This window comes from Megalops cyprinoides, chromosome 2, assembly GCF_013368585.1.
Source record: "Megalops cyprinoides isolate fMegCyp1 chromosome 2, fMegCyp1.pri, whole genome shotgun sequence".
Lineage (NCBI taxonomy): Eukaryota > Metazoa > Chordata > Actinopteri > Elopiformes > Megalopidae > Megalops > Megalops cyprinoides.
The window spans coordinates 61,285,598-61,305,827 of NC_050584.1; the positions used below are offsets into that span (position 1 = coordinate 61,285,598).

Sequence of the window (20,230 nt, forward strand, 5' to 3'; positions counted from 1 at the left end):
CCATTTGAATAATAACAATGAGTACACCCTCTCTGTCACAAGTCCACTGTGACAGTCAGATGCCAGTGTTGATATTTACAGGGAGAGCAGGCGTTGCTGACGTCATTACATGCTTAGCCTTCTACAAGTGACGGAGCCATCGTCTCTGTTTTACTCCCTCTAATGCTGTGCGAATATCTACATCTATGGGAACTGCACTGACCACAGCCTGAGGCAAACATGGTTCCCACTGTGTGGCAAAACCGCTGCGAGTCCTGTTGGTTTACTGAATGCACAAGGCCACTGAAGAGCAGCAAGCGGCAAAAATCACATGGCAAACACAGCACCCCTTCCCAGTGCTTTCAGTTTCAGTGCGTGTGTAATTTTGAGAAAGTCAGCTCTGACCCTCGTGTCTCCCGATTCATTACACTGCCGCCTTAAGGGAGCGTGTGCTCTTACAGCGGATCTTGATCATTTCAGTTGAACATGCCTCCTAGTTAGTCATACTGCCTATGCTGATACACGTTATGTGTATTAAGTCGAGTGTTTTCTGTTTAGTAACCTTTGCAGGTGTACTGCCAGTCAAATTTATGCTGAGGATCAAAGTTTTGTTAAGCTGTGTTCTAAAATATATTTTGTAAGCATGTCATTAGGATGATGGAAAGCTGTAAATAATAGACAATTTTGCTTGTGATTTTCTGTAAGCAAAACACGATTTCCTTTATGTACTTTTATGTAGTGCACTTTCACTTTGGAATTAATTTCTTTACTTTAACACATTTTTTTAATCGCTTTTGACACAGAAAAAAAAAACAGCAAAATGTGTACCTTTGAAGATCCTTTGAAGGCCATCCTGTAATGCCATTGCTTTGTAAAATGTACAGTTTGCCGGTTCTTTCTCTCACTTTATGCAACATGAACAAAGCCTTTGTAAGAAACTAAACTGGTGAGGACCCCCTCCCTGATTCATTAAAGTCTTTTTACACAAATTAAGAAGTGCTAGTTCTTTTTATTTTTGTAACTGAGTAATGCACTTTAATCTTTTTTTTTTCTGCAGGGTGTTTGCACAGATCATAATTATTTTTCATGATATTCAATGACAAAACTCAGTCACTACATCCTCTTGCAGGTGATGAGATGTGAGCAACAGTTTCCAAACTGGGAGCTGTTGCCAGAGGCAGCAGGGCAGAAAAATAGCTGTGCACCTTAGAGAACTCTGACACTAGGTAGTTTAATTTAGTCCATTTCCATTGTCACATATTGTTACACATATATTGGCAGCATTGTGGTGTAGTGGTAAGCGGCACTGCTCGTTACTGAAAGGTTGCCGGTTCGAATCCCCACTGGGACACTGCTGTTGTAACCTTGGGCAAGGTACTTAACTCACAATCGCCTCTGTATATACCCAGCTGTATAGATGGATAAAACTGACCTATGTGAGTTGCCCTGGGTAACAGCATCTGCTAAATGACAACAATGTAATGTAGCTAGTTACTGGTCAAGAGCTAAGTTATGATTGGTCAGTCACAGTAACTCATGTTACCCATCTTGTTTTACACACGAGAACACACAACTGCTGATGTGTTTGCTTGGAGGCGGGCTCAGTAAAACTGTCTTTCGTGAACTGAAATGCTAAACTTGTGCTGAATTGTCAGTTGCCTGATGTGTCAGGCAAGTAAAACTGGCCAGTGACTCGCCCAACACGTTTTTACTTTCCACATGCAATCCTGCAACCATGCCTGTTTAACCCTGACCTTTCAGCAGAAAAAGAACAACAAAACACAAGTCGGACATGTTTGTGAAGAACAAATCAACTCATTGGGAACAATACCAATGTTAAAAAAACACTGTCCAAAAGATGACAAAGACCTATACTTTCCAACAAGCATTAACATATTTGCACAACATCAAGAAGAAAAGGCTCCAAAAGCTTTATGAAAACTTTATTCATGCTTCAGACAGTACTACTCCTATGCCAACAACTGCCTACTGGAGGCAGAAAAAGTGAGAAAGCCTCAAAGATCCATTTTAATACAAAGGCAGTATCTGTATTAAGAAAATGTCCCAAGACCTGTACAATTGGTTCTATTGCAAACTATATTACAGATTAGTGGAATATATATATATATTTCTATCTTCAGCATTATCAACAGTAGAATGCAATTAAAATATTGCACATTTATTTGAATATTTTACAGCTATTAACATTATGAAACAAGGTATACTAAAAGAGAAACAGGCTTTCTTTATCTGCAGCTGTAAATGCTAAACCATTGAAACGGTAGTGTTACAAAGTAAATCAGTACATCACAATCATCTTTGCTCCCCCACAATTCACATTCCCTTGGACACTTGCCTTACTGTATAAATTTAGAAGTTCCACTTCTAAAACCATTGAAATGTATTTCACAGCAATGCTTTTCTTTTCAAATAAAGCTTTTGAATGATTTTTTTTTTTTTTTTTGAAAGACAGAATTGGGATTCTGAGCTTTGGAGAGGGAAATAGAAACTGGAGGAAACCAAACACCATCTACACAGACCTCCACTGATGTCACAGTCCCCACTAAGACATTTAAATTTTACACTTTTTGACTTACTGTTTTACCTACAGGAAGGATTTGATTGTCTCCTTATTTAAATCTCTTCAGTCCCGATTTCAGGTTGCACTTTTGGCATAAGGGTACAGTAATTCTATTCTATTGTATTCTATTCTATAATTTCCACCCCCCATATTCCACCCCCTTTCCAAGAAACACACGACAGAGCTTTCTGGAACATAGCGGTCCCTCTTGATTGCAGTGAGAGGACCTCAGCTATTCCCTCCTTATCTTATCCATAAGAGAGGCACAATATCACAGGAGGATGCAAACTGTGGACAGATGGGTTTTCAATGACTCTACATAAACTCTAAGAGCCTGAATCTTCACTAGGCTTGCAGTGATGTGATCTTATATCGATATTCAAGTTGACATACTGATGACACGATGGAATAAGCAGCCACTGGGAAAGCCCCAAAGCCTGTATTACAAAATATTAATAATTTAATTACACCCTGTCAGGGGACCACGTGGCCCATATAACTACCTTATGCTTTTGATGATAAACAGGTATAAATATCAAATAAACGAAACATTAATGAAAGGTAATTACACTCTGCAGCCTAATGGCAGGTTTACTATGACACCACAACAGCTACATCAGCATAACTGGCAGAGAAGATGGTCTACGGTTTCTGTGACTATATGTTAGGACACTAAAGAGTGCCGTTGGCTTGCTACAAGTATAATAGTAATGCCCTTTTAACCTTATGGCCTGACAACTGTTACCTGCATGATTTTACAGTAGATTAGATTTCAACATTAAATAAAGGTTGGAGATTGAAAACAAAAATGCAACAATTAAACCATGAATAACACAATATTCATCCATCTGCATCTACAATTATTCCTTTCCTTCATAAGGTAATGCTACCCATCAACTGTCAACACAATTACTAAATGTAAAAAAGGGATTATTAAAAGTTGCAGTTTCGTACATTCACATTTGTTTCTCTGAACAACTGAGCCCATTTCTAGTATCAGTAGCTTCCAGAAAGATTGCCACATATTACTAGCAGTGCCATTAACGTAGTGCAAAAGCAAGTCATACACATGAAAGAACGCAAACATGAAGCTATGCAAGAGAAGACATCAAACACCCACACCAGAGTACTGGGCTTTTCACATGAGAGCGACATCTGGTCTTCACTTTATTTTTCTGAAACAACAACAAACAAAAAAAAAAGAGGTATCAGAGTTTTGGCTTACCAGATCTTTGGTTTATACATGCGGTTCATGAATTTGCCAAAATACGCATATATCCAGGGAGACAAGATAATATTAAGCTGTAAATGTGGCACCGACACAAAAACATAGGTTAAATTATGCCCATAGCCAGGCATGTTAAAAAAGAAAACATTCTTATTGCATCAGACCACAGGAGGAACTCTGCCCCCTGGTGGTTGGGTTGGAAACAGTTTTTTTTCCCAATATGCAGTCACATATTCCCCTGTGTTCCATTTTATTAAGACACGCTCACATTTGACTGGTAACATCTGGATGAGGTTACCTTCTCCTCCGCTGGAGGTATAGGCGTACCAGCCACTGCGCCACGAAGGGCCACACTACGGCAAAGGCCACAGTGCCGGGGGAGACGTCGAAAGGCCACCAGGACGGCTTCTGGAAAAACCACACAAGCACTTAGCTCCTCCTGAAGTACCGAGTGAAACCTCAGTAGTTATGCAAGCCGCTCAAAGACTAAGCAAGAGCAGCACTTAATGTACTGGTACTGGTACCGGTGTGGAAGTGTTGTTAACCTAGTCTGCCACTGTTGTTCATTCAACTTGAATGGATACACTTATGCTGTATTGTGCTGGAAGTCGCTCTGGAGCGTCTGCTAAATGAATGCAATGTAATGTAATTTAAAAGTAAGGCAATATGTCTACCTGCTGTGACCTGGCCACCATAAAACAAAGCTACTACCATTATGTGCTCAAATGATTCATCTTTCATGGAGTGCTCCCACCCTTTATTTCCCACGACAAAGCTGCCAAACAGTACTTTGGATATTGATTAAATGTATTTTTGGGGTCAGTTTACGATGTATTGGTAATATGTGTCTGCAACACGACTAAAGTACTTTTATTGTTGTATAAGCACCACGCTGCCTCCTCAGTGAGAGGACTGGGTGCAGCTGATGAGGTGATTTAATTTATGTAATATCAAACCTGGTAAAAATCAAGGAAGGGAAAAAAAACAAGGAAATGAACCATCATGGCCCCATTTTACAGAGAACACCTTTGTGCTATTGATTGGCTCAAATTCGGCTCAATGTCGCTGGTTGACTGGGGTGTTCACAACAGCTACCCACACCTCAGCTATTCAGCTGTAAGGAGGTGGTTACACAGCCATCGTTAACAGATCAGATGCCCACACAGGGACACAGTGCTTACACAGGTTCCCCAACTGAATGTTTATCACCTGTCATTACTCATCATGCTTTGTACTTGTATCGCTAATATTTGTAACCGTACACTGTCCCTGATGAAAAAACTGGATAAATAGAAAACATGCAGACATCACTACTACCTGTTATCTGTATATGTTGACAGATACAAAGGGCATTTTCTGCCTGAGCTGAAATTGTACTGAACTGAATTGAATTAAAAACTGTGGGTTAGACACTCTTTCAGATGTTTTCCTTCAGAGAGACCATACCTTATTTGCCTTGTTTGCAGGGAATGATGGGTAATTTGGTTGTAGAGTTAACGACCTAGCCTGGAGGGCAAAAAAGTATTAAAAATGAAACAAGCACACAACAGTAACACTGCTGTTTTACCTCTTTCACAAAATGAGGTTGGAAAATATTTTGATAAATGAATATTACAGAAACTGAGGTACTGACTTTGCAATGCAATGTTTTTATCTACTTCTAAAATGTCAAAGCTTCTGGCATTCTGACAAAACTTCAAAGAAAGGTAAAACATACAGATATATTAATACTAAGGAACTGTGAATATCAATTTTTCAGACACCTTCCATGCTTACAGGTAATGTTAAACATAACTTTGTAATGTAAAGTTTACATTTCCAATTCCTTTATCTTCATGTACTTTTTAAACATACGGCCAACAGGCAATTTTCCCCTTACTTGAAATGTACATTTGTCTATTTGAATATGATTTAAACCTCAAAGAGCAAAAGCAATATCCAATCACATAACAATACCTTGCTGTTTCAGTCCATATAACACGTGTAAAAGTCCGACCTCATAACATGTTTAACACACTGATAATATTGTGATAACTGGTTACCATATATAACTAAGCTTGCTGATTCACAAAAAGTAATTATCATTAAGTGCTCTAGCTCCTTCAGACCTCTTCAAGGCTAGACCGAAGTGAATCACAAGACACATACTAGCACGCTGATTAGATACTGAATGGAATAGGACTGATGCCCACACTGTGTGACGAGTTGCTGCAGAGTTGCATAGATTGCACAGGGTTTTACATGAGGCAATGTTGGATGGATGTGGTTGCAGTTGATATACGCTGGATGCAAACTGCTGTCACACGGGGCATTGCGCCGTTTCTGGGCGACTGCATTCGGACCTGATGAACTGGTCACCTGCTGAAAGGACACAGACCCTGCAGAGGAGCACACCTGCGGAGGTGCTCACCTGTGGAGGGGCTCACCTGCAGAGGGGCTCACCTGCAGAGGGGCTCACCTGTGAAGCGGTCAGGGCCTCCAGTGTGTGCAGCCTCTCCAGCACACTCTGCATGTCCTCCTGCAGCCGCGCCAGCGCCGTGACGATCTGCTCATTCAGGCTCCCCCGGGCCCCGCCCTCTGACCCCCAGCGCTCCCCGTCTCCCCCGCCGCCCACCAAGGGCCCCTGGGCCCCTGAGGCACGGCTTGCTGACCTGGAGCCTGGAACCAGAGGAGGGAGAGGTGAGCGCAACCAACAAGCCACCTACACCCCCACCACCCTCCCACCCAAAATGGTTAACATTCAGGGTGATCCTAAAGTTTGTTCCATTATTGGGGCTGAATTAAGAAAGAGCTCTGGCTTAGCTTTTGTACTGAATTGGCTCAGTCTGGACTCTTGGGGCCTTTGTTTGCTAACGAATTCCCTGGAGAAGTGGCGCTCTCTCACAACAACTCCACAAAAACAACGTTCCCTTGCGCTCCACTCCACTGTGTGCAAAATGCAGACTGAATGTACAACCACAAGATTTGACATTAAAATGAAACTCTGAGCTGGGACCGCTGAGGGAACAGGAAGAGCAGGAAGCCAAATTATGCCTGGTGTGAGAGACGGACACCAAAAGGACAGACACCCACAGAGAAGGCTGGAAAACGCAGCCTGGGATGAGACATATTGGGAGGGGGTTGCCTGCGGCCTATATTCTATGAGGAGGAAACATCTAGGTGTAAGCAGTGTGGCATAGTGGTAAGGAGCAGGACTTATAACTGCAAAGTTGCTGGTTCAATTCCCCTCTGGGGTAGTGCTGTTGTACCCTTGGGTGGGCAAGTTACTTAACCCAGAATTGCCTCAGTAAATATCCAGCTGTATAAATGGATAAAACTCTAGACTATGTAAGTTGCTCTGGATAAGAGTGTCTTCTAAATGACAATAATGTAATCTCATATATTTAGATTATATCCAGAGTGATTAAACGACCTTATCCTTGTTCCGTTCATCTGCGCGCACCAGCGAGTAAGAGGTGTGTAGAACTCTAGAAGTAGCGTTTGCAGCAGTTAAGTCTTTTGTGTTGTATATGTAAACATATCCTGGATATTAATATCAGGCTAATGCTGCCTCTGAGCTTACTGGAGGCGATTGGCGTCATTCTGCTGTGATGCTATTGGCTCTCTAAATATCCAGCTGTAGAAATGGACAGCATGTAAAACTGTAACCTGTGTATGTCAGTCTGGATATGAAAGTCTGCTAAATGGCAATAATGTAATATGTAATGTTAGTAGGTGAGGTGGCAGGGGGTAATGCAGGGGGGAGTCTTACTTCTTCCTCTCCTGGACAAGGAGCTGTCAGGTCTGTCTGTGCTCAGCCTGTCCCTCTGGGGGCTGCTCCTGCTGGCCTTGCCATCCTCGCCCCCGTGCTGGACACCCTCGGGCGTGGCCCGCAGATCGTCCTCCACGCAATCCCCTCCCAGCACCCCGGGCTCTGCACAGGACGGAAGGGACCCCTGGCACCCCTCATTGGTCTCCAGGGACAAGCTGTTCAGCACCTCAGAGCTCTGTGAATGAAGAAGCAAAAAGATAATGAAACATCACCAAAAACAAACACTGACAAACGAAGACAAAGGCAGTGATCAAGGTGTAGTGGCTGGCTTCACTTGTGGGTTACTAGGGTACACTATGCTTCACACACCCACAGCACAGATGCCCCACCGTAAGATCTGATTGACAGTTGCCTGATATATATCTCAGAAGGAGACATTTTCTGCAGCTTTGCCTGTTGTGGGGACTCCACTATTTCTCCCAGCAGGCACCATGAGGTGCTGTGGTTGTGTGGAGTTCGTGTATGTGTGTGCGTGTGCGTGCCGCACCTCCTCTTGGCCAAACTGGTCCACAGAGTCACAGTACACCTCGCTGTCAGAATCACTTGCCAGGTGATGCAGACTGGACACATCCTCATTGTGATCTGGGGAAACAATACAGTGTGACACACGAGATGAAGCCAATGACTCAGCACATGGGAACCAGTCTACTTACAGGATGTGTTGCAGCCTGGACTGTTTAAGACATGACACAATGACCTGGGGCTACAGCAAAGAGATAAAATCCTGATATAATCACAATAAACAATTCCACAGGGTGATTGCTGAACAGCTGAACTGAAATTTCCCAGTAATGTACCTGTGAACTGCTTATCTGATCACGTCTGAGAAAAAAGGGAAACTGATTCAAATTTCCTGTTCATACAAAGGACCTGAATACCTGACATATGCACATGTCCAAATGTGTACATTTAACTCAATTCAATGTAAATAAGAGGGAAAAAATCTCTCATTCACAAAATATCTTATTTATGTTATGTGGTCACAATGATCAAACTCTTCATTTCACCAAAGTCACATTAAACAACATTCACCAAACATCATTACAACACGTATCTACAGCTTCTTACTTCCCGTATGGCTACAGTAAACACTATGATTATTAAGAGGGCTGACAGTGGGCTCAGTGTTCTCACAGGTTGGTTTAACCACTCATTATTCAATTAATATTTTCCTTCACAAAGCTGCAAAATATTTCATGTCGACAACATTTCAACTTAAGACATTTCAACACTTTCAACATTTCATTCCTACTGTGCAAAGCTCTCTCATTGAAGTTAATAGTATTATTGTGAATTAGTGTTAAAAGTTATGTAATGTAATTATTAGTAATTTGCCAGCTTACATCGTTATTTTATTTATTGGAACTATATCTACATACACTTAACATTAATTTACTACAGAGATATGTCAACACCTTTTCACACAGAGCATGAAAACATGTTTTATCTTTTCTTACCTACCCTGAACACCCACTCAAGCTTTGTAGCAAGTCAGATTAAGGAAGAAACGTTATTGAAATGTGGTACATCTGAATAATCCCTAAACCAAATCATTCAACCATATTACACCGGCAATGTCTGTGCCAACAGCGCCAGCGAAAAGCAGAGATAATTACATGTACCACTGAGATGGCCGTTGAGTTCTGTGGCTTCGGGGAATTTGGCGGCGCTCTCTGGCTCCCCCAGGGACTCCCCGCCGTTCAGGGCTGACTTGGAGCTGTGCGTGCCGTTGGTTAGGGGCGGCACCCTGTGCTCCACAGTGCCATTGGTCAGAGGGACGTCTGGCTTTCCTGCTGATCCATCAACCTTCAGCTTCAAGGTCGAAACTTCCTTTTCTGGAAAGAGCGTGTGGGTGGGAGGGGGTGGGGGGGGGGGACAAGTTAAAACTGAAAGCTGACAGCAGCATATCCAAAAAACTCCGGCCTGGCCCGAGCACTGCTGTTCTAGGAAAAGTCCAAACAAAATATCACGCTCTTCTCGTTTTTTTTCTAATCATTTTCCCCCCAGTGTGTTCTTGTTGATTACGATAAAGACCGAGATAAAACCTGATCAGCAGATGGTAGTGTTTTTAGGGTTACCTTTCTCTGCCTCCTCCTCCTCCTCTTCCTCTTCATCTTCACCCTCCTCGTCCTCCTCATCTTCCTCTTCTTCCTCCTCTTCCTCCACCTTCTTGATGTTGTTGTTCCCGTGCTCAGCTCTCCTGTTGCTGCCCTCTAAAGTGCCGTTCTCAGTCATGCTCCTAACGATGCTTTTGGTCACGCTTCTGGAAGGGGGCCTCAGCATGTTCCCAAAACCTGAGGGCGGCCACAAAATCAAAAAACATTTACCTGAACTCATCCCATTCCTGTCTATAAGGATGTGGGTATGTTCATATTCGCTATCTTGGTACGTATCCTTTATCTTCACCGAGTAGCTGAAATCCAGTTGCTCAGTGTTTTATTAGCTTTATTTGCTTTTATTATTTACTTTCATTGTATTTATTTACTGTTGCTATAATTGTTGTCGTTACTGTCTTGATTATTTTTAATGCTCGATACTGTAAACATCACCAGTAAAAAGCACTGTTGGTATTTCTAACACAGGCATACTGACAAGTGCAGATGGGGTGAAAAGAATGTTGTTGCCATTACTATGTTGTAGTATGCATGCCTTCATAATGTATGGCTCCAATGTCTAAAGTTAACCACAGTGAAATTTTGAGACTTGGGAGACTTCAATGGCTTCTACAGAGCTTCTATGTATGAATCTACACTGGATTTTCTAATCAGCAGCACACAAAAGAGAGAGCTACAGAGATGCTAAAAGCTGCACTCCATACAGTTTCACAAAGCCACCAGCATCACTAGGAGCACTACACAACCACACACTTGCCTTCCAGTGACCTAGCAAACCTTTCCAATCGGGCTGAGCAGAAAACACAAGCAAAATCATGATTAAATTCATTAGAACCACCGCTAAAATGCAAATGTGTGTATGCTTTTTCGCTTTGGTGGAAAACATGCTATACCAAGATCCTAGAATGACAAATACATCATTTAAAATACAATGAAAATGAGCATATGTTGCATTTTCTCAGGAGCACGGAGAAAAGTATACCAAAGAACCAAATGACTGCTATGCATTGCTAGAATAAATTGGTTTTGACAGCAAACTGCGTGGACTTTTATTTTATTAATATATTTTTCAAATACCTCTTCCCATGTATTTCTACAACAGACGTGTGAAATGCAAAAAGAATATGGATAAGCCGCAAACAGGGATTTTTTTTTTTGTGAACGGCATAATCATAAAGCATAATCATAAAATCCAAATTCGATCACTGATTGATTACTTGGATCTGTATTCTAATACTTGTTGATTAACCAAGCACAATGAAGAAGAAATTACAAATTCTGGGTTTGAATTTGTTTCATCAGTATTCACACAAGAGAGCCTATGAGACCTGCAGAAGGAAAAACAGTCATTGTCATTAATAATTCTCCCGCCTGCAATTGTCAGTCAAAGCAGATCTCCATGCAGCGAGCCATTATTTACACAGAAAGAACTTGATTTTGCTTGGACAAGAAAATGGGGTTAGATTATTCTGATATTTAATTTTGGGAGTCCAAGCATATCTGAATTTGACACCTTCACTGGAATTTACCTCACACATACCGACTCCGGAATGAATTTCCACACCACTGGCTTTACAATTATGACGTCACAAGTGACCACATGGTGTGCAGAGGCTCGCAATGCCAACAGTGCTCAGCCAGGGCGCTTCATGGCCTACCTGTGGACAGCTCAGACACCTGGGTGATCTTCTTCTGATCCTCCACCATCTCGTAGAACGGTCCCAGGACCTGCAGCAGCTCCTCCACCTCGCCCGACATCGGCATGCTTTCCAGAATCTGCGCAATTATGACATCAGATACAGGTTTGGATCCACCTCACAGGGAGTACGTTACATTACATCATTTGTTTCATCACATCGTCCACCCCCACAGCTGCATGTAACTTCAAGTGCCCCACCCAGGACTGATAACAACAGGACAAGGCCTACTCCTCAGCACAAAACCACACTGTTCTCAAAAATCGATCGCCACCAAAACTCCAAATCAATGCACCAACTGAAAGAAACAAACCAGTTTTGATTATGTCGTTACAAAAAAGGGGATACAATTTACCAGCTTCATTTCGTCGACATACGCAATCATTGCTTCCTCCTTTGGCATATCCCCCAGAGACTTCCATGCTTCCCTATACACAGAGGAGAACAAAGACATGTGAGGCACCCAATTCAATTCAATTCAATTCAGTTTTATTTGTATAGCGCTTTTTACAACACAAGTTGTCACAAAGCAGCTTTACATTGTTCCCAGGCCTGAGAACCCCTGAGAGCAAGCCTCAGGCAACGGTGGCAAGGAAAAACTCCAGCGTTTCCCATATTTATTCATGCTTTCTCGTTATCTGTCGGGGAACTTGCATAGAGAGTTGTCTGTTTCTGTCAAGGCCACAACAGTGACAACCCCAAACATGTGCTAAGAAAGGAGTAATCGGTAGCCACAGTAATAGCCTGATATCAATAACTTCCACATGCCAGTAAAACAGCCTACATGGAACAGCCATATTCAACCTATATTACCTGTACAATATTATCAATGTTATATTATCTGTTCAATTTATAATATCTCTCATTGAATGTGATTTTACACATTAAATAGCAGATAACACAAACAAATGTCTTCCCCAGTGGAAAAAAAAAAGGTTCTCATTGACAGTTATGTGTGATAACACTTGGACAGGCATTAACTCAAACTGCAATTTAAGGTCCAAAACAACCAGACTTTGTGTAAGATTGAGTCTGACCACAGCGCCCCGCAGCCTCTCTGGCATTCTCTCCTGCTTTCCCTGTGACTTGTGTAACAGTTGGCTCCTGCAGTTAGACTCAAAGGTGAAAGTTACACTGGCCGTATCGCGTTACCGTCCAAACATTAACAAGGCGTAGGATTGCTCTCATAGGCAGGGATTATTCTGCACTGAGCATTCAGGAAAAGGCAGCGCTCGGAGGATACAAAAGTCAGCTTGGCAGTGGGCCAAAAGCCAACAGCAACATGCTCATTCACTGAAGCTGTGTGTCAGCAGTCTGACTGGCAGAAAACAGACAGATATATGAACATCCTATGAACAATAATCTATGTATCACCAAGCAATAAAATATTAACTAAAGCAATAAATGATGCAAAAAAGCATACATGACCACATACAAAGAAACTCAACTCAGATGAAGTCAGTGAACTCAGCTCGGATCATTTGGAAATGCACTACTTAGTAAGGCATTACTCGGGGTCGAATCAGGTAATTTCTGTCACATAATGTATGCATATTAAACTATACCATGTGACAGAAATGTCCTTTTCATCAAAGCTAATGCTGTACAACACATTGTTATAAACCAGTCACAGAATAACTGAAAATAACAAATTACATTGTGAAAAAGATATGTTTTGAGGTCCCAAAGTATGTATGAGTGTAAGAGAGTTTTGCTTATATCTGTATCATAATTGAACCACATACATACAGGATTTTTCACTGAATTTCTTTGGCCTTTGTATTCTTACATAATTCAAACAAGACAACCCCTTTTTCTGTCTGAAAACTACATTTCAGTACTGGATTTCAACAATTCACTTCTTGGTCGAAGTCATTCCCATACCTCTCTCCATCAGCTATTATTGAGAACTGCAATCCCCTCTAGCTGCAAAATGACCATAATTACTGTCCAATTCCATTCACTAAGCTGCTACAAATTTACAGTATTGTAAAGCAAGTGCAGTCTGAGACCCTTGCTCCTTTGATTCAACCGGTTTCCATGCAGGCTCCATCTACAGGGACACCAGCAAAGACTCACTGTCTCACATAGTTTCATTGTATCTGCAGTGAAGTTTGTTTTATCACAAAGGCAGAGGGATCAATTGCCTCGTCAGGCACAATACAGCCAAGCGGGGCTTCTGGGTAGATGCTGCAGATAAGGTGTGGTCTTCAACTCTGCAGAAACCGATTAAATCCGGAGCGTTTTCAACCAGGGAGGTTCTCGTAAACACCAGAACAAAAATCCCATTCATCCAGGTAAAATACACTCTTCTGTTATATGGCCAGCTTTACAGTTAATGCTTAATTGGAGTCATCTGTCACCTGCCACCATAACACAGTGGACAAAACAGCAGGTTACAATAGGCCCAATCGATCAATAGACCCTTTCTTAATTGAGTAGAGTGAAATGAAGATAAATTCAATGCAGGATGGTAATAACCTTGTTTTGAGAGAATGGATGTCCTATGTGCTCCTCTGGGTTCAATAAAAAAAAAGTATGAAAACTTGTTACAAACTAGGTTCTTTTTGCTCAAAGCAAAACTAATATAAAGGGCTGTAAAGGGAAACAGCTAGACAAACCTTACTGTGTGCTGTGTGAGTATCAGAAAACAAGCAACACCAAAACTGGCACAATGCATACCTCCTAACCCAAGGGAAACCCCAGACCTGTTCCCAAAATAAAATGGTCTTGAGAGTGTGAGGACGTTATTTCTCCAGTGCAAAACGCAGTGAAAAACGACACTTTCACAGTGGGCTAGGTGGCTCACCATTTGACTTTGCCCACAGGATCCCAGAAGCCAGGCTTGGGGATGTCGCAGGGTCCTTGGGTCGCTTGCTTATAGTAACTGTAGAACTTCAGCATCATGTCATTGGAAGGCTGAAAAGAACCTGTGACGGAAGACAGAGGAGATGACCAAGCTTAATGGAGCGACGTCCACCAGAAGAGAACTGACGGAATTACATGTCTCCGTCTGCCGACTGATTAGCTAAAACTGATACCCAATCCACAAGTTTTTTTGCTTGCAATCATTTGATATTAACAGCGTGCATTACGTACTAAAAAGCAGTAAAGGCTTTCTTCTTTTTAGTGGATTCTAGGTTTCAGCAAATATCGAAAGCCGGTATTACGTTATTTTTAAAGATATTACCAAATCGAGTAACGACTCAAACACTGGTAAAGAAGCCCCCTCTACACATCATATTTTCATGATCAGTGAAGTATCATCATCTGGCTTCCGCTGTGTATATTGATCCAGAGTGCGGAAGACAAACAAATCCTTCGCGAGAGTTACAAGGTATTTTTAACTGAGAAGACATACTAACCTGACCACTCAGAGTGCGGCTAAGCTCTAATGCAATACAGGCTAATCACCTGTGTTCACTAGACGAAGACAGCTGAGCTACAGTATACTGCCGTGTATAAAATTTTTATCCGGCGAAACTTAATGTTGGCAGTTCATTGCTAGTAGCGTGAAAAATGTACCTCCTGTAAGTTTTTAAGACAACCCGTGCAAGGTTATGAATATTCAGTGAGATATGATCTTAGTTCAACGCACTGGTAAAATTGTAATACTTACCGTTTGAAGGTAAACTATGAATCACTTTCACGGCAGCGTCAAACCTCTTCTCGTGGATCGGTTTGTTGTCATCCGCCATGGTGACACAAAACGCAAAGTGTGTCAGCAGCAACTCCTTAGACCTACGGATTATAAATATGCATAAAATAGCTAATGTAACCGCCTTCGATCCTTGACACGATCTGAATCATAGGTCAGACGTCATTCATAACCTGGTCTTTAGGTAGGTTTACTGCTGTACCAAAGGTAAAACAGCTGAAGTTACCAAAAGCTTTCCTAAAGCTTTAAATGTTGTTCTTTAACCATGACAGTCAAACATAGACAGTATGCTAGTAACGAAAGATCTTTCTCGTTCAGTAACGCAACTGGAATTCCGAGAAAAAAACGAATGAAATTACTGTTTTGCATCAAAGCGTGTATGCAGAATCAAAGCGATTTCGCGCATTCACAAGGAGTTGAGCTGCACCTCAACATTAATAATCTACCTGCTGTTAAGACTGCGACCTCGTCAACCCGTCCCAAATAGACGCCATTCGATCCTGATGTGCTTAGCATGCCCAGGGAATTGTAGTTCTATTTTGACGCCACAACATTTGCTTGGTTAGGTACAATTCGAGTAACCAATCCTACAACGTCCACAATGCACCAGCGCTCACAGTCATTTGTGGGAGATGTAGTACCAGAAAACTGGCTTAAATTCTGCATTATGACCTCGAATCTCACTTTCTAAAGCGCGTATTTGAAAGCAATAAATACTTTCTTCTGGCTATTTCTAAACAGAATATGGCACCTTAAATGACTGTTACATTTATGAAATGCCTTGAAAAATTCACTGGATGACAAAGATGTGTTAAATTGTATCAAAATCGTAGAACGAGCACAAGCCGGATGTTGCTCAAAGACTGAACGAGACTGCTGGAACACTACGAGTCCCAGCATGCATTTTTACAGGTTGCAATGTTTTCGTTACGTATTTCTTTTTTCTTTTTTTGTGTCTGACTGGTGAAAGGTCAGCGTGGTGAAATCGAGGCCAGGAATCCCACAATACCAGGCGAAGGAGCTCCTTTCGGGGGCTGAGCTTGTGGTTTTAATCAAAGGGAAGGGAGAAGAAGCGATGCAGAGACATGTAAGATGGCAGAGTTACAAATGTTGTTAGAGGAAGAAATTCCAGCCGGCAAACGAGCCCTGGTGGAGAGCTACCAGAACCTCACCAGGGTAGCGGACTATTGCGAAAGCAATTATGTTCAGGTAAGTCGGAGAAAAAATTGTTAATGTGAATGACAGAGCGCTGATTTCACCGGATTTTTGTCGCGGTAGTGTGGTGAAAACGGGAGGCAGGAAATGTGGAGCGTTGTAGCTACAGCCAGCTCGCCAGGCAGCTCCTAGTGATTAGGAAATTGCGAGGAGCTATAATTTCGCAAATTTAAATCGTCGTTCTTTACAGAACGTGGCACGGTCAGTCACCTAGCTATACACGGGTGTGTATTCTCATCGTGAAAGGTACATCGGGTTTGATGTGTCCATTCATTGCAGTGACGGTCTCGCCGACCAGTTTGGTCAGTGTGTTCAGAGGGTGTGTCTATTACAAAATCTTGTCAGAATTCGACTGATTTCACAGCGGCGAAGGCAACAAATGTAGCAGTCCGTCGTATTGCACTAAACAAACACAGCAAATTAAATAGATTATTCGTTGTCCATATTGATAAATTGATTATTACTACTTTCTAGTATGGCATAAATTCGCGAGGTTTTCCATTGATGACACCAAATACTTGATTGATAGTCTGGCTAGTTAGTCATATAACAACTACTATAGCTAGTTAGGCAGTTATTGAAGCTAGCTAGTGGCATAACGATATTCCATTCTCCTTCCAGTTATGCTACATGTATTACCAAACACTTTACTAGCTAACGTTAGGTAATCATTGCCTAAGTTGGATAGCTACACGACCCAGTTGCACGAAATAGTCTGCTGGACTGGGTAGCTGTATTTGGTGCGTCGAACTGTTGGACTGTATACTATAGGTAGCTTGCTAATTGAACATGGAATATTTTCCCATATGCATGTCGCTAGATAGCCAGCCAGCCGGTTTGTATAGCAGCCTATATTGTGAACACAAGCCTTTAGGAATAGTCCATCGGTCTTTTCATTTGATTTACCTGAGCTGGCATTATAGCAAACACTAATTATGTGTGCGTAACGTTAACTGGAACGCGGGGGGTTATCCAGGCTAGCTGTAGGAAGTATAGTTGCCTGTGTTAAATTTGTGCGGCAGGTGAATTTATTAAGGCTGTTTTTCGTATTTTCTTTCTCTCGTGGTTGTAACATTGTTTATTCGGTCGATTATTCCAACATAGTCCACATAGCGAATATTCAGCGGCAGTTTTGCCGTTACGCTGGGGTAACGCTACATTAAGTCACTGAGGCAAATACAACCACAGAGGACTTAAAACGTCCCCGAATTCATCTTTTTAGTTGATAAATCCCCTTTTGAGAAAATGGATTGCTGGAAGCTTTCTTGCAAGCGTTTCATAGAGTGTATCCTACTTTGTACCGGTTGCCTTCTGCCGTCAGACTTGTTTTTCTACCTTGAGTGATTGCCTAGCTGCGTTTTGAATTAATGAAATTTTGAGAACCTAGATGATGATAGGCACGAGCTCTTTCAACTCCGCGAACAGTGATTTTTATTTCCCCCTGAGAAGCTTTGTAATTTTCGTTGAGAGTAAATGAATCTGCATCAGTAATATTCTACTCAAGCTTTAGATGAATATAATAATGATTTGCATTTGACTGCTTTGCCTTTTTTTTAAGTACGTGTGCTTTGAGTACCAGTGACTAAAATCCGCTGTTTATTGAGGAATAAATCAGGAATAAATAAGTCTTGTGTCATAGGAATTCCTTTGATGGTTATTGGTTCTCGTTTCCAAAATGACATTGTGCCAAACTAATTATGAAGAACCTGCCTTAAGGTTTACAGATCTTCCACCCACGTGACATGTATACATTTCAGATTCGGAAATGTCTACAAAACGAGCAAATCTGAATTATTCTTAGTGTGTTAGATCTTCACTATGTTTATGAGGTACACTTGTTCGGTGACATAGAGCTATGCCTCTCTGTGAAGGGACAGAAGGGCGTGGATGGACCCGGAACAAACAAGGATATTTTTACGTTGCGTGCTTTAAATAATTTGGAAACAATCCAGAGCTTTGATTGTTCGGAATGCAAAAAATGTCTGCACAAAAATGAGATCTGTCTTGTCAAAGTTGTCAAAGTAGGCCTAATTAATTTCCCTCGTGTGCTCTATAGGGAAACGCGAAAAAGGGGCTTTCAATGGCACTTACACTACCAACTACTCCCATACGATTTGCCTTCTTTCAGTTTATTCGGATGGTGAACCTTTCAAAAAATTGCATAACATAATAGCTACAACACATCCCGTCAGTCAGGGGTAAAAGGTGAAAAAGTCAGTTTATTTCGATTTGAGAAAGAAACAATTCTTTCTAAATATCCTGGGCTGCTTCCTGTAGTCGCCGCATGAGTCCTGTGCGCGAAAGCGCAGATCTCGGTGTTGGCATCGTAACTTGAGCGAAACTAAAAAACGTGATTACTCGTTATGAGGCGCGGCCCCCATCTGGTGTTTTGTATTTTGGTTTAGCGCGGTCTGAAGGAACTGCTTCTTGCCGTGCTGTGGGTTTTTGATTTCAAGTCAACCCTGGGTTTAGTGACAAATGTGTTTCATGCATGACTAATGTCTTTGGCGGTTAGCAGCGTGCCGCAGAGAAGCGTGTTCTCGGGCTTACGCGACAGGGACAAGGTGTGGCCGCGCTCGTGTGCGTGCGGCGGCGCTCTCTTCCGAGGCTCGCGCTTCCCTCTGGGTCAAACTGCTGCTACGACCAGTAATAATATAATTATACAATAAAAATGACTATAATAAGCCGTTCATGCCCTGCCAACTCAAAGTACTGTTCATTACGGCCCAAAACAACAGCAAAATAAGCAAAGAAATTACTTCATCTTAAATACAAGTAAAAAAAAAAAAAAAGCAATCAGTTGCACTGATTTAGGTATTCTTGTCAGTTCTGGAGCTGTTATCCAAAATCATGATATTATTGGTTGGGACAATACATTTTGGAGGCATTTTGAACATGGAATAAAATGTTTTAAGGGATTGAATTGAAATCCTTAAGTGTCAATAGCATACTTTCTCATTCTGAGGGGAAAAAGTCATAGACTGAGAGCAAGGATGGTCAGTGACGACATGAAAGGAAGTTAGGAGCAAAGGATCAGGAGCTTTCCCCCAGGATGAAAAATTGCATGTTTCTCTGCCTTTCCTTCTCTCTCTGTGGCGGAACAGGGGTATATTTTTGTCAGATGTATGGAAATATATTAATGATTATCATTTACATGTGAATAATAAATATGTTTGTGCTTGCTTTGTGAAGATGATGTAAAATTAACTAGCCTGTAGCAAAATCTATTCTACTGTACTTGCCTAAAGTTGCACAAATTGATGTTTTGTGTTGTGACTGGTGTACTTTTCACATCACTTCCGGTGTTTTAGGGCTTTTTTTGCGTGTTAACCTCGTTGACTGCTGTTTCACAAGGCCTCCAGAGGCCGATGGGAAGGCTTGCCCCAACCGGCCCGAGACAGGTCTCGGCTCGTTCACTCGCTGCCGTTGCGGTGTTCTCCCCCCACCCCCCGCCTCGTCTCGACAATTGTGGAATCTGACAAATGGCCCGGCCCCGCAGCGGCGGCGGCGGCTGCCCGACACGGACGGGCGGCAACAGATGGTTGCGAGCGCCGTTGCCGTGACGAGGACAGCGACTGTCCCGCTTTAAACCGGCCGAGCTTTTCCGCTCGTGTCCTCCCGCGGCGGGTCACCGGCGACACTTCCCTCAGCCGCTCCTCTGCTGTCTAAATGAGCGCTTTTTCATTCCTTAGCAAGCAGACTGACTATCTCTGAAGGAATATCCTGTCCCCTCCCGTGAGAGAGAGTGAAATGCGAAATCCCTCTCTCTCTCTCTCTCTCTCTCTCTGACAGTAAGGCGAGGATTAGGGAATGTAGCCTGGTCGATGGCTCTCCCTCCTGCCTCTGCTTAGGGTTGAGTGCATGACGCTTCTCAGAATGCCTGTGCGATTTAACTGCATTCTCCTCTGTAATGACCCAAAGTGGCTATTTCAGTGAACAAACCATAC

The 20,230-nt window shown here is 42.2% G+C and overlaps 2 protein-coding genes across 2 annotated transcripts in view; one reads left to right on the forward strand and one right to left on the reverse strand.

The window, feature by feature from the left end:
• Positions 1–2,225: 2,225 nt before the first annotated feature.
• On the reverse strand, positions 2,226–15,506 carry acbd5a (acyl-CoA binding domain containing 5a). The gene is made up of 13 exons (XM_036521851.1): positions 15,428–15,506; positions 15,030–15,151; positions 14,220–14,340; positions 11,766–11,838; positions 11,372–11,489; positions 9,678–9,893; positions 9,222–9,434; positions 8,087–8,181; positions 7,540–7,774; positions 6,247–6,446; positions 5,235–5,294; positions 4,087–4,196; positions 2,226–3,735 (listed from the first exon to the last, which is right to left on the reverse strand). The coding sequence occupies exons 1-13, from the start codon at positions 15,472–15,474 to the stop codon at positions 3,723–3,725; spliced, it is 1,623 nt and encodes a 540-aa protein (XP_036377744.1). The 5' UTR covers positions 15,475–15,506; the 3' UTR covers positions 2,226–3,722.
• A 538-nt stretch (positions 15,507–16,044) lies between these two features.
• Positions 16,045–20,230, forward strand: part of abi1a (abl-interactor 1a) — a 55,024-nt gene continuing 50,838 nt past the window's right edge. Inside the window, 1 exon segment of the mRNA XM_036520993.1 lies at positions 16,045–16,277. Coding sequence (XP_036376886.1) covers positions 16,161–16,277 — 117 coding nt within the window. The 5' untranslated portion in view covers positions 16,045–16,160.

Coding starts and splice junctions, on each gene's coding strand:
- acbd5a (XM_036521851.1), bottom strand. CDS start 15,474: ATGCGCGAAATCGCTTTGATTCTGCATACACGCTTTGATGCAAAACA. Junction 11,490..11,765: donor ATGTCGACGAAATGAAGCTG/GTAAATTGTATC, acceptor ATAATTGCGCAG/ATTCTGGAAAGCATGCCGAT. Junction 4,197..5,234: donor CTGCAAACAAGGCAAATAAG/GTATGGTCTCTC, acceptor TGGTTTTTCCAG/AAGCCGTCCTGGTGGCCTTT.